We start from the raw sequence: 13,856 nt of genomic DNA, 5'->3' as shown, positions 1-13,856 counted from the left end.
ATAAACGGGGAATTGTCAACGAGCAGGTGTGTTTCCAGTGGGGTCTCTCAAACACGGGTTCTTGGCTCTCCGCTATTTAACATCTTTATAAATCACTGAAAGAAAACATCAAATCATCACTGATAAAGTTTGCAGATGACACAAAAATTGGGGAAGTGGTGAATAATGAAGGGGACAGGTCACTGGTTCATAATGATCTAGATCACTTGGTAAGCTGGGCACAAGCATAAAATATGCACTTTAATATGGCCAGATGTAACTGTATGGATCTGGGAACAAAGAATGTCGGCCAGACTTACAGGATGCGGCACTTTATCCTGGGAAGCAGTGATTCTGAAAAAAGATTTGGGGTCATGGTGGAGCAGCTGAACATGAGCTCCCAGTGTGATGCTGTGGCCAAAAGAGCTAATGTGATCTTAAATTGGAAAAACAGGAGAATCTTTTGTAAGAGTAGAGAGATTATTTTACATCTATATTTGGCACTGGTGTGACCACTGCTGGAATCCTGTGTCCAGCTTTGGTGCCCATTGCTCAAGAAGGATGTTGGTAAATTGGAGAGGATTCAGAGAAGAACCACGAGAATGATTAAAGGAGTAGGAAACATGCCATATAGTGTCAGACTCAAAGAGCTCAATCTAGCTTGACAAAGAGAAGGTTAAGGGGTGACGTGATCACAAGTCTATCAGTATCTACATGTGGAACAAATATTTAATAATGGGCTTTTCAATCTAGCAGAGCAAGATCTAACATGATCCAATGGCTGGAATTTGAAGCGAGACAAAATCAGACTGGAAATAAGGCATCATTTTTTAACAGTGAGGATAATTATTCACTGGAAGAACGTACCAAGAGTGGTGGTGGATTCTCCATCACTGACAATTTTTAAATCAGGACAAGGTTTTTTTCTAAAAGATCTGCTCTAGGAATTATTTTGGGGCAGTTCTCTGGCCTGTGTTACACATAAGGTCAGATTAGATGATCACAAAGATTCTTTCTGGCCTTAGAGTCTATGAATATGTCTGCTGCAAAGGAAAAAAAAAATCTTTTCTTCAAAAAGAGAAGTGTAAGCACCCTGTATGGACCCTAGTAGAACAGCTTGGTAAATTGGCTTGAGTAGCAGTCTCTCCTGTGAAAGCTGCTGGTTTGAACCCAGCATGGTGTAGCAATGGAAAAAAGTTCTTACTATCTCGAGACTTCTTGATGAACAATGGGTATGTCTGCACTAGAGCTGGAAAGTGTAATTTCCAGCTTTGGTAGATTTACCTGCTCTAGTTCTATTGCACTTGCGTGCTATAAATAGAAGTTCAGCTAGCATGGCATGGGCAGCGGGACAGGCGGACAGGGCCAGATTCTCAGCTGGTGCAAAGTGAGCATAGCTCTGTCAAAGTTAATGGTGCTACACCAATTTATACCAGCTGAAGATCCAGCCCAGAGGAATGAGAGATGGAGAAGGCCTTTTCAGTTATCCAGTCCATCTCCCTACCACTGTGGGATTATTTCCTATACCACATTTTCTAGTATTTTCCCCAGTCTAACTTTAACTATCTTTAGCTTCTTCTTGGTCCCTTGGGAGACTGCTCTCACTATTATGAAATTTCTCCCTATAGTCCTTCCAAAATTACCTTTTCTTAATGTCATCCCATTACTCCTAGTTATACCCTTTAGGACAATTCCTCTCCTCCTTGTAGACAGCTATCATCCCACTCCACAGTCATCATTCTCCCCAGCTATACATGATCCATTCGCTCAGTCTGTAAGTAACAATTTTGGACTGACTGGGACATAGGCTAAATAGCCTTCTGCAGATCTCACCTCTGTGATTTTGATGTCAGTAATATGGCATGTCTGGCTCTTTGGGTAGAGAAGTTTCCATGTCATTTTAATGTCTGAGCAGATCTATCCTCTACCTGAAGATAGATACATAAATACTTTAAAAGTCTGACCCCAAGCATTTTTGGCCACTTAGAAAATAAATCCTAATCCTGATCCCATTGAAGTCAAGGACAAAAATCCAGTTGATTTGGATAGGACAAGAATTTTTCCCCATTGGATGCACTTGGGCTCCAATTCAGCAAAACTCTTACACACGTGCCTAACATTAAGCATACGCTCAAGTCCCAGTGACTTCAATGGGATGCTTAAAATTTAAGCACATGCTTCAGTGGTTTGCTGAATCAGGACCTTGAAGGTGAAATGCATCTTTCCATTGTCTGATTCCAGCCAGCTTCCTTCTAGAATGCGGTTTGGGAGCTGTTCCCCTTCCCTGCTGCTAATCTCACCTGTATCCCTTTCCTCCCAACTCCAGGTGATATGCACACTGGTGGCAGCTTTTCTGCATTTCTTCTTCCTCTCCTCTTTCTGTTGGGTGCTGACAGAGGCCTGGCAATCCTACATGGCTGTGACGGGCAGGTTACGGAACCGCATCATTCGCAAGCGCTTCTTGTGTCTCGGATGGGGTGAGAATTATGGGTCTGTGACTCAACAGCATACAGGAATCTAGCATATAGTGGGAGCGTGGGGGCCCTTTTATCATCTGAACATTAGTGTGCCTTTCTGCTTAGCTGGGGAGGGGCAGAATGGCAGTACTGGAAACAACTACTGTACCTGTGAAAGGGTTTGCTGGGGGATTGGATCTTTTTCTCCACCTTCCTTTCTCCCTGCATTTTCCTCGTCTTCCCTGTCTGTCTCATTCTCGCTCCATGCCCTTCATATTCTCTCTCACACTCTTTCTCCCTCCTAGTGAAACAAGCTCTGAAATTCGGTCTCCATGGCAGCAGGGTTTTCCATAGGCAAATCAACTATTAGTCTGGTGCAGATGTTTGCAGCTAATTTTTCTCCCTCTGTCTTTCCCGTATGTTTAATTTATTAGGCTTAAATGAGGCATTTTGTTGTAGAAATCAAATGCAATAATGTGGAGTGGGCTTTCAAAGATGTTACAAGCTGGTGTTCGGAAAGAGCAACATCACAAAAAGTTTGAACAAAAGCAAGTGAAAAACACGCACACAGAGAAAACATTGCACTGTACGAGTGACTTATTTTACTCCGGAAGTCAAACACTTTTCCCCAAGCAAGATATTTCTGATGCTTATAAAAGGACTTGGTGTGATACAGCCTGACATTTCAAGAAGCAGCCTCACGCCAGCATCTCAACTCGTGGAGTAAGCAGATTCTCCGGCCACATGATCAATCTTGCAGCTGACCTCCTTTTGTTTGACCTGGCTAACCTGACCTGGGCTCTTAGCTCTGATCCCCTTAGCTCTTGGGATTTCCTAGTGATATAGTTGTGAATAGAATATACCCCACAAGCTAAAGAGAGTAGTCTAAACCTACCAATGTCAAGGTGTTAAGATTAGAAGTAGAGCATTTAAGGCCATATTCTGCCCTTGCAATACTCTTTGGCCAGGAATGGAAACCATACATATGTGCAAAAGCAGAATCTCAGTTGTACTATTTGGGAATATTTAAATAGCCCTTCCAATGTATTTCTGTACATCCATTAACACTACTGCACCTCTGGAAGTAAGGCTGGGTTCTGCTTGTCATTGAAAGGAGGGATTGAAGTGCATCTTCCTCAGATTTACAGAGCAGCTTCGGTGCGTACATATGAGTTTTCAATTAAATCTGCTAGAGCTTATGAACTAAAATAGTTAAACACGGGGCTTTTAAAAATAAATATTGTGTGTATGCACACACGCACATATGCAGACACACACACACACACACCCCATTTTATTACTCAAACCAGGTGAGGGACACTGAAAGAATTTAAGTAATCAGGGGGAGGTTTCATTGTAATTAATAAACACTGGGGCACTTGGCTATTTTAGATAACAGAGAGTTTGGGGCAAACAACTTTCCCAAGCCTCAGATGGCTGCATTCATTTACAATGACAATAGGTGTCATTCCACCTACTGCTGAGATGCAGCCACTTCTTGGCTTGATCACATTAGCTGATGAACAGTGCATAGTAACAATTCTCAACAGATTAGGACAAGAAATGAAGAAGAATGCCATGTCCCATTAATGCAGCAGGGAATTTTAGGTGTGTAGATGGTAGGTAGACTTTGGTCACAACACTGGGACAAATAACAGCTTTACTGAAACAAAAACATGTAGAAAACATATCTTTAAAAGCATAATTTCAAATAATTTACACTTCTGGCTCCAGAGGCAGTTGATTTCTCATAGCCATTTTCTTTTTCAGTGGGATTTCTGAATTGCTATTTTAAATTCCTTGCCAGATTCTCTGCTGGTATCAATTAGTGCAGCTCCACTGACTTCAACGAAGCTGCATCAGTTTCTACCAGTAGTAAGTTTGGTCCTCTGCTTTCTTGTTGTTTCTCACTTGGATTTACACCTGCTGCTCATCCAGAAAAAAGGGGCATCGGACTTTTAGCAACCCCTAAGGGCTAAGACCACTTAGGACATGGAGGGATGAACTGCTCACAGAAAACAATTTCTTCATCAAATTTACCCCTTTTTAATACTGACAAGTTGCTTGTGACCGTATTGTAGTTTCCACTGTTATCCATCAAATGTTTGATGCTATCATAGTTCAGCCTCTGGGCTGTTCATTTCAAGTATTGCTTTGAGTATTTGATATTAGTAGTTTGCACATTGAGCTTATTAAGTGGATGTGTTGGTCACAGGCTACGATTATCTGGCCTGATTGGATGAGCAGAGCTCTTAGAGTCAAATTTTTGGCATAAACATCTGGAATTATGAATTCAAAATTCACTTTCTGCAACAAAAATGTTCAGTATTCCCCTGGGATTTGTTGTTTCAATTTGCACATTCCTGGCGGTAAACTCATTTGCTAGGATGTTTGTGGAAAGCAGGTGTAATGGGAGACATGAACATAGTACAAGTGAATTTCATGAATCTGCTTGAAAAATACTAGTGATTTTTTTTGCAAACATTTCCTCCACATTTTTTTATTTGCATAATTATTTTGTTTTACTTTGTATTTTTGTGGAAATTCAAATATTCAGTTAAAAAAAATCATGGAAATTTTACATTTAAAAAAATGTCAACCAGCTCTACCAACTTACACTTACTATATACTTACTCCTGCCTCGGGTTAGGATGGACTAAGATGACCTCTTGACTATCTCTTCCAGCCTTACATTTCGATGCTTTCTATGAATTTGTTTAAAAATTTAAACAAATAATCTTTCAAAGTTTTCACCTAGCTCTGATCAATTTACAATGTATTTCAAAGGTGGCACCTGGGGGAGCACAGTATTTCTGAGAACCGCAGTGAGGAACTGTTTAAATATTGGCTCAGAAGCGTCTGACCTTCTGAATAACCAGCACCATTCTCTGGACTACCTGGAACACCCATCCACAGATTGTCCAAGCCTAACTCTTCAGCTGTTGAGAGCTGACAAGATCACTGTCTGGGTTGTCTGGCTACATAATTATCACATACAACTAGGCTCAATGCAGCCCATCTAGGAGAAGGATCCTGAGAAGAATAAAGTCGTATTTTCAGCAAAGTCCTATCCCGACTATCACCAGTGCTGGAGCCTCTTGCCTCATGCTACCTTCTTTGGCAAAGCCATATAACATGTAGATGCTTGGCTTCCTCGCATCCAAGGCCAGCAATGGGATGTGCTATTGATGGCACTGTAGGAAAGGGGTGAGGGTTCAGCTAAGATTTAGTGGCCAAGCGTTGTAGGGAAAAAGAGAAAAGAGTAGAAGGGGGGAAAGTAGGGAAGTCTTTCCGAATGACTCGTATGTTTACAGGGGATCAGGCAATTCTAGTGGATTGCACCTGGAGATGTGAGGTGGGAAGAGAAACCCATGATCATGTGGCTGCTCCTAGAATCTCCCCATATCGAGCATTAAGGCACTATGCCTGCAGGCTGGTTGCTCGCCCTGATATCTGACGAGTCTTAAAGTGATTTGCATCCCTGGAGGCTACACGCGGCTGCTGTGGTTAGCCATCAGCAGGGTCAGTGGATACCTGCCAAAACTGTAACACTTTTTCCACAGCCTGATGTGAACCCTATTGCACAAGTATGGGGGCTTCGTCACAGCAGAGCTAATCCTTGTTCACTCGTGACCCCACTGATTCCTAATGGGATTTGCCAGTCTTTAGCACTTAGATGGCTTACTTCACGATGTCACAAGGAGCAGGGCTATAAAAAGCCATGTGAAGACCTCTCTAGTGGAACAGGCAGATGTTACTATCTGGTATTCAGGCTTTTTCACAGGGCAAAGGGAGGGCCAGGAAGGGGAGGGTGAACCGGAAAGTCACCCTGGTCTTCTTCATAGCTCCTTGGGTAGCTTATTGCTGGAGGAACTGGAAGGATCAGGAGGCTGTTAATGGGATACAGAGCTGTCATTCTGTGCCTGGGTATGTAATGACCTAACCTGTTACTACCCCAGAGCTGTTCAGTGAGCTCTATGAAATCAAATTGGCATCTCAGGCTGGTTCTGAGGGACCAGGCCTGCACATCACAATAGCCAGCTGGCTCTACCCGCCCTCCCACTTGGGGCAGCCTCAGCAGAGAGGGCGAGAAGGTGGTGCCAGGTCAGGATGGAAGCCCCTTGGTATGGGGATGCATACACCAGGCTGCCCGCATTGCACGTGCTCTGTCAATATAAGCTGAGGGTGTCATCAGCCTCTAGTGCTGTCAATGCAGCATCACTCACCAGCACTACATGGCTTCGTACATGTGTAACACGAGCAACACAGCTTTCCTGCCAGAAACCTGCCCGCCACGAGCCGTGGTCATTACAGAATGTCTCCAGCTAGGGGTGTCATCCTTCACCTACCCTCTTCCCCTCAGAGACGTTGGAAGAGAGCAGGTCTCTCTGAAACAAACAGTTCTACATGTTATGTGTCGCCCCCTAGCGGCAGGTCGACACCAGAGGATAGGAGCCTACTGCTACTACCAGCCAATGGAGTTACCCCTTTAGCTCACGTGGCAGAGTCTCATGTCCTTAGCCCTGAAGAGTCAGGTTCAGGCGCTGCTGAGGATCCAGCTGGGGAGAGGGGTTTGTGGCAGAGAAGGACACGCTGAGCGAGGTGCAGCCTGCATAGAAGCTAAAACGACTGACGCTCTTTTTGTTTCATTCCCTTAGGGCTGCCTGCCTTGGTGGTTGCCATTTCCGTGGGATTTACGAAAGCCAAGGGCTACGGCACCGTCAACTAGTGAGTAACAGGCTGTCTCTTCCAGACTCTTTCTTTCCTCACTTCTGTCCTTTTCTCCCTGCATGAATTGACTCTCCGGGGCACCTGTAGGAAGCGGGGCCCTCCAGCTCGCAGCCACGCCGACAGAGGCGCCCTTCCCGTGGGGAGGATGAGAAAGGAAGCAGCCTTCGCACTGCTTGGTTGCGCCAACCTATTGGCTGCCTGTTCGGGTCTGGAGGCTGCGTGACTTCTTTGTTCTTACCCGAGCATCTGTGTGAGGCTTTAGGAAAGAAAGGGCCTGAGAGAGAGGATGGGCCTGCCTGCAGTCCGGTGCAGTCCGATGCGAGCGTTCCCATTGGTTTGAGCGGGAGTAGGATCAGCTCCTATATTCCCTTCCCCCTTTAGGCGGCTGGAAGGCAATTCCCCCCAATACAACATAATGTAGCATTATTGTTTTTCTCCATCTTCCGAATCATCTAGTGCTGGCTACTGTCAGAATCAAAACAGTCACTAAACTCAAAGGGTGCATCTACCCTGCACCCTAAGCCCATGCTCTGACTCAGGTTTGAGCCCTACACACACATCAGTCTGACTCAGGTCAGGAAGCATCCAGGACCTGGGTTCTAGGACCCTGCTAAAGGTGCAGGTCAGAGCCTGAGTTCTGCCGTGACTGAGGTCTAAACCCTGTCATTTTGCAGTGTGGACACAGCTCCAGCTGCAGACCCGAGTCAGAAGGTCTGCATAGTTTAGGGTGACCAAATGTTCCAATTTTATCAGGACTGTTCTGATATTAGGGGCTTTGTCATCTATAGGACCCTATTATCCCACCCCAGCCCAATCTGTAACCATTGCTATCTGGTCACCCTAGTTCAGTGCAGTATGTATGCATTAGCTCGGCTGTGAGAGCCGAATCTGGCAATTGCAAACCGAGGTTTATAATGCAGTGTGGTTTCTCAAGCCTGGGCTTGGAAACACCAAGTCCACGAGCCTGGATCCCACACATCTGGGCTTAGTGTGCAGTGTAGACACACACATAATCAGTGTGTCCATTGCAGCCCCTTCATTCCGCACACAGAAAAGGCCAGATGGCTGGTTAGATTAACTGCTGCATCTATGACGTCATTTTGATATAGGTATTTGGTATTTGGAGAGTTTTTAAGAGGTCGGTGTGGAAGACTTACCTTTAGGGGTGGTTTTAATAATGAAGTTACGTGAAGTAGGAAGAATGTCTGTTGGGTGGATCTCTGGGGTCTGTTTTATCAGTCACTGCTGGGAACTGCAGGATCCAGGCCAGAGTTTCAAAAGAGCTCAGCCACCAGGTAGGCACCAAAATAAGGGTGTGGTTTTCAAAGGGAACACATTGGGAATGGAGCATTTTGGAAAATACGGCCTTTATTGATACGCCTAAATAGGAGCCAAGCCAAGTAAATCCATCCGTTTTAGTTCACAGCAATGCTCTGCTGGCCATAGGGGAACGTAGAATCAGTGGAGGGATTTTGAGTACCAGCCTCTGGGAAAGTTGTTGATCAGGAGGCTTTCCAGGTCTGAGAATTGGAGATGGAGTCAAGGCTGGCTCGTGATGGTAGTCACTAGTGCATGCTAGCGCGGGGAAAATAGTTTTTCAGAAATGTTCTTGGAGATATTCGCTGTTTCGTTTCACCCCTGAAATGTCATGATTTCTCCTTCCATGTTCTGGGCCATGTGCTGTTTATTTACTTGGAAACAGGAAAATTTGCCTGCTCACAAAACCTTGAGTGGGAGCAGCACAGCACCCACCTTCGAGATGTGTGTTGGCGACAAGGAGAATGGGTGGAAATGGCAGAATGAGACAGAGAGGGGTGAATAAGGGCATATAGCCCAGGCTGGAATCACTCAGCATAGAGCAGAAGCAGCAGCAGCATTAAAGAAAGTGTAGCTGAGAGGGTGTACAAAGAAAGGTTTCAGAGTAGCAGCCGCGTTAGTCTGTATTCGCAAAAAGAACAGGAGGACTTGTGGCACCTTAGAGACCAACCAATTTATTTGAGCATAAGCTTTCATGGGCTACAGCCCACTTCATCGGATGAAGGCAGTGGAAAATACAGTAAGATGATTTTATATACACAGAGAACATGAAACAATGAGTGTTACCATACACACGGTAAGGAGAGTGATCAGGCAAGGTGCACTATTACCAGCAGGAGAGAAAACAATCCTTTTGTAGTGATAATCAAGACAGGCCATTTCCAGCAGCAGACAAGAATGTGTGAGGAACAGTGGGGGGGGGCGGGAAATAAACATGGGGAAATAGTTTTACTTTATGTAATGACACATCCACTCCCAGTCTTTATTCAAGCCTAATGTAATGGTGTCCAGTTTGCAAATTAATTCCAATTCAGCAGTCTCTCGTTGGAGTTTGTTTTTGAAGTTTTTTTGTTGTAATATTGCGACTTTTAGGTCTGTAATCGAGTGACCAGGGAGATTGAAGTGTTCTCCGACTGGTTTTTGAATGTTATAATTCTTGACATCTGATTTGTAAGACAAAGAGAAGGTAATACACTCCTCACTCACTCACGGCGGTGGTGGTGTTTGACCGCATAAAGTGCAGGGTCATGGAGAAGTAGCCCACTGTAAATTAAGGTGTTATAAGAGGCAGTTCCTGACATCTGTGTCAGTGTCAGGACTGTTTTATGGGAACTGTACGGACTCACCTGCCTCCGCTCAGCATCGGTCACTGCCTGGAGTTTAGCCCGGACTAGAAACCTAAGATGCAAGTAGACGTGCAGTGCTTCGATCCTGGTTACACTGCTCAGGGCTAAGGGGAAGTGCCCATCGCTGGAGTGCAGTGCCCAGATCCTGGCCGGTGTTATTGTAAGAACATCATAGGTCCCCACTCAGTGGGGTGGAAGTTTGAGACGGGAGATGTTCACCCTGAAATAGAGCCGAGGGAGGAGCGAGGAAAAAAGGGAGAGATGCGGGACAGAATTCTCCATCTAGGCTGCAATGATCCACTCAGTGCAAACAAAGCTCGACCCCAGAGCAATCAGTGCCCATCTTTCCTTCCCCCTGCACACCAGGGCAAAGCAGTGCCAGTGAACAGAGAAACCTTACTGGCTCCTCTTTGCCACTAGATCTGCATGCTTGCAAAGCGGCCAACAGGCTGCCGTGACTTTCCATCATTCCCGGGTCAGGCCTGCTGCCTGCGCCTGAACCAAACTGGAATCTGCCCAGGAAAGCTGATGTGATTGCCCCTCTCCTTGCCTTTGCTGCTAATCCCTGACTTCTTTTAGGCCGCTAGCCACTGTCACTCCTCACGCCCCGGGACAGGACGTTGGCTGCTGTGCGGCCCAGCAGGATGGCTGGCTGCCGGCCATCGCTGGAGCTGGCTGCCCGGACTACTGCAGGAGGATCCATCATCTCTAGCAGGAGCAGCAGCCTGAATTACCCAGTGCCCTCTAAGGCTACGTCTACACTACACACCGCTGGTGGTGGCATGTAGGGCAAGTGCAGCTACGCGCTGCAGTGAAAAGGCTGCTGCATCCACACTGCAGCGTGCACTACGTGTCAGTGAAAGGCTCTGGCAGGGCAGAGACTCCAGCAGCTGGGAGTGGTCCAAGTCTTTCCCCGCTTGCCAGAGCCCTTCTTCACGGCCGGAGTCTTTTTCTGCAGTGGGGAAAGGCTCCAGCAGCGAGGAGACTGCTGGACACTACGTGGCTAAAACAGCAGTGTGGACCGGGAGGACCGGCTTGGGCGTGCAGAGAGCTGGGTGGGGTATGCCCTTGCATACTCCCCCATGCCCTGGAGGCAGGTCTTTACCCGCCAAAGCCTACACGGCTGTTGATCCCCAAGCTAGGGGGGCTGTGCGGGTATGTATGTCACATGCCACTGAAAGAAGCGGGCAGTGTAAACGTGCATACGCTGCGGCATGAGGCAGCTGATTCCTGCCTCCCCTTCTGGGTGCTCGGGGTGGAGGCAGCAATGTGCCTAAATCCCCAACTCCCAGATGGAGCCGACTGGCCCAGTGCACTCGTCACAGCAAAACACCTCCACTGGGGTGTATTGCAATGCTGCAATCCAGAGTGCAGAGGGGAGAGACGCCTCCTGGAACTGACCCTCAGCAATGCAGTCAAAGGGCCCAGTCCTGTTCCTCTTGGTGCGAACAGGAGCTTGGCCAGTGACTTCAGGGGGAGCAGGGTCAGGCGCAAAAGAAGCAGTGGACCGTGAAAGCTGAGTTCCTCTGCTGTACTCCGAGGGAGTAGCTGTACTCAGGAGCAAGCCATCTTTGCCTGTGCAGAGCACACAATGAGCTCATGCACACACACGGAGGCTCTCAGCCTTCATCCAATGGGAAACTCTTAGCAGGACCAACCCTGGCGTGCTGTGTCATTAACACCGCAGCTTAGGAGATACGTACCCCGCCAGCCCCAGAAATAGCACCCAGTCAGCCATTTATAATGCTGCCTTCCTGCTGCCACTCCTTGGTTGAGCTCCTGCTGTCTGAGTTAGAGGAGACTCCTCAGCACGATGCAAAGCGCTCCCTGAGCCCGACTTGGGTGGTAACTGCACTCACCACGCCTGCGTGAGGTGCACATCATGGCCAAGGCTCCTGGGGAGAGGGCTGTGGGAGGAGGAAACCATCAATCCCCCCTTTCCTACCAAGAAGGGTGTTTTTAAAAAAAACATAGTAGCTCTACAAAGCTGCTGCACGGATGGCTTGGCTTGATTGTGTGGGTGTGGGTGTGTGTGTTCAGCCATCACACACTGCTCTGATCCTGCCTCTGTGGTGATACATACTGCAGCTGTGTTAGTGAGTCACTCAGGAAAACACACAAAAATCATTTGGAAAGATCCCGTTCCCCGCAAACATCTGCTCTGGCTGGTTTACAAGAGGGAGAACTGAACAGCGACTGTGTCCTGCGACTCATGTCCGCCCTACACGCTGCACCTGAACCCATGCTCGAGGCTTTGTTCAACCCCTTGGTGGCTGTTGAATGCTGTAACACATCCAGCAAAGCGTGCCTGGCTCAGTGGAGAGTGGCTGTGGCTGAAGTGTTCAGAGCCTGCCCTGAAGCCACCCCGGGGTCTCACGAGGCAGGCCAGAGCCTGGCAAAGGAAATACCCTTCCGGAGCTCCCTGTAATTGAGAGGACTGTAACCTGTGGGCAGCGTAGGACTAGCAGAGCTCTGAGAAACAGCTGCTGAATGAAGGCAGGGGCATGCAATCCATGGTTGGATCTGGAAGAGGTGGGGAAACTGGTGCATGTCCCTGTAGGGCCCGGGATTTTAGCACCTTGTTAATTGCCCTCTTGGGAAGCATGTCTTGCCTTTAAGAGTGACCTGTAGCCTGGTAAAACCCTCCCAGGGATTTATCCTGCAGCTGCCTCCCTTTGACTCTGACAGAGCAGGAATTTCCATTATCCAACTTCAATGTTTTTGTAGTGCTGCAGTGCACCATTAAACAGCTGCTGTCAGTCCACTGGAATTGCCAGGGCATGAGGTGGCAAAGCAGGTGCAGTCAGTGAGAAGGGCAGAGCCGTTCCAGCAGGTGCTGCAGTCTCCACTAAGCTGCTCGGAGCTGGGCTGACGTAATTAGTGATTAATTAGGCCTTGCATTTAATAATCATTATTATGAATGGCAAATACCTTGCATTTATACATGACACCTTTCACCACCTTTCTCAAAGCACTGAAATGGCTAAGTATTATCATCTCCATTGTACAGGTAGGGAAACAGAGACGCAGAGGAGATAAGTGACTGACCTAAGGTCACAGATGTCAGTGGCAGAGCTGGGGACAGAACCTAGGTCTCCTAACTTCCTGTTCTCTGCACTAAACCATTGATAAATTGGTGCCTTTCACTCCAAATGACATTAAAGCACGTTACAAACTCTCTCTCTCTGTGGGCTTTTTTTGCCCACTGCTGAAATGCTGTCACTTCTGGAGTGGAACGGGACGGTGTGCACACCAGCAGTACACCAGCTAGAGTCAGGACGTGAAGCGTACAGTGTACTAGAATGTGGTCTGAATCCTCAAGCTAATTCTCCCCATTCTTGTACAAATGCACAAGTCCCTTTATGAGCACAGTTGGTGAGACCTTTGCTTTTACCTTTCATCCAGTTGATACAATCAGAGTGGGGCTTGAGAGTCAAAGTTTGGATCCAGATCTAAACTTCCCCAGGGTCTGGGGTTGTTCAGATCTGGGGTTTTGATTTAGCTCAGTTTAAAGGGAAGAGCCATTCTCAGTGTTTAGATCTGGATCTGAACTTCTCCGAGCAGCATGGGGGATTGGATCCTTGGGTTTTGGTTTATGCCCATTATAGAGATGTGTGACTCAACTGCAAGATTTGGACCTGGTGACTAGATGGGTGGTTTTGGTTCAGACCCATCTCTAGATACCATGGCAGAGGCATTTGGAAATGCTACGTGTTCTGAATCTTCAGTGAGTATCTCTGGTCTTGCCAGCCTGATGTTTCGTCTTGAGCCAGTGCCATCTGGAAGGAATGGAAAAAGGACAGCACCTTTAGCCACACTCCCTGAAGTGCCATCCGTTGGTTTAAATTGTGCATGTTCTGACAGCCCATCACAGCTTTAATCTGATGCCATGAAATTTCCTGTCCATGCATTTCCTTTGTTGGTTTTTTTTCTAAATGCCAGTTTAGAATGAATAACAGTGGAAGAGTATAAGAGCTGACATGATGAACCGTAAGAGACTTGACAGTGTCCCTCTAAGCTTCTTTGA

General features: G+C 47.0%; 1 protein-coding gene across 4 annotated transcripts in view; it reads left to right on the top strand.

The window, feature by feature from the left end:
* The window catches only part of ADGRB1 (adhesion G protein-coupled receptor B1), a 372,262-nt gene that overhangs the window by 304,033 nt on the left and 54,373 nt on the right, over window positions 1-13,856 (top strand). For all 4 annotated transcript variants that reach the window (XM_073329984.1, XM_073329983.1, XM_073329982.1 and 1 more), the window contains 2 exons: window positions 2,306-2,456; window positions 7,094-7,163. In XM_073329984.1, the coding sequence (XP_073186085.1) occupies window positions 2,306-2,456; window positions 7,094-7,163 (221 nt within the window). The remainder of the gene's footprint in view (window positions 1-2,305; window positions 2,457-7,093; window positions 7,164-13,856) is intronic.

Source organism: Lepidochelys kempii, chromosome 2 (genome assembly GCF_965140265.1).
Source record: "Lepidochelys kempii isolate rLepKem1 chromosome 2, rLepKem1.hap2, whole genome shotgun sequence".
In the NCBI taxonomy this organism is placed as follows: domain Eukaryota; kingdom Metazoa; phylum Chordata; order Testudines; family Cheloniidae; genus Lepidochelys; species Lepidochelys kempii.
Note: the sequence above shows the minus strand (reverse complement) of the source record. Positions and strands in the feature narration are given on the sequence as shown.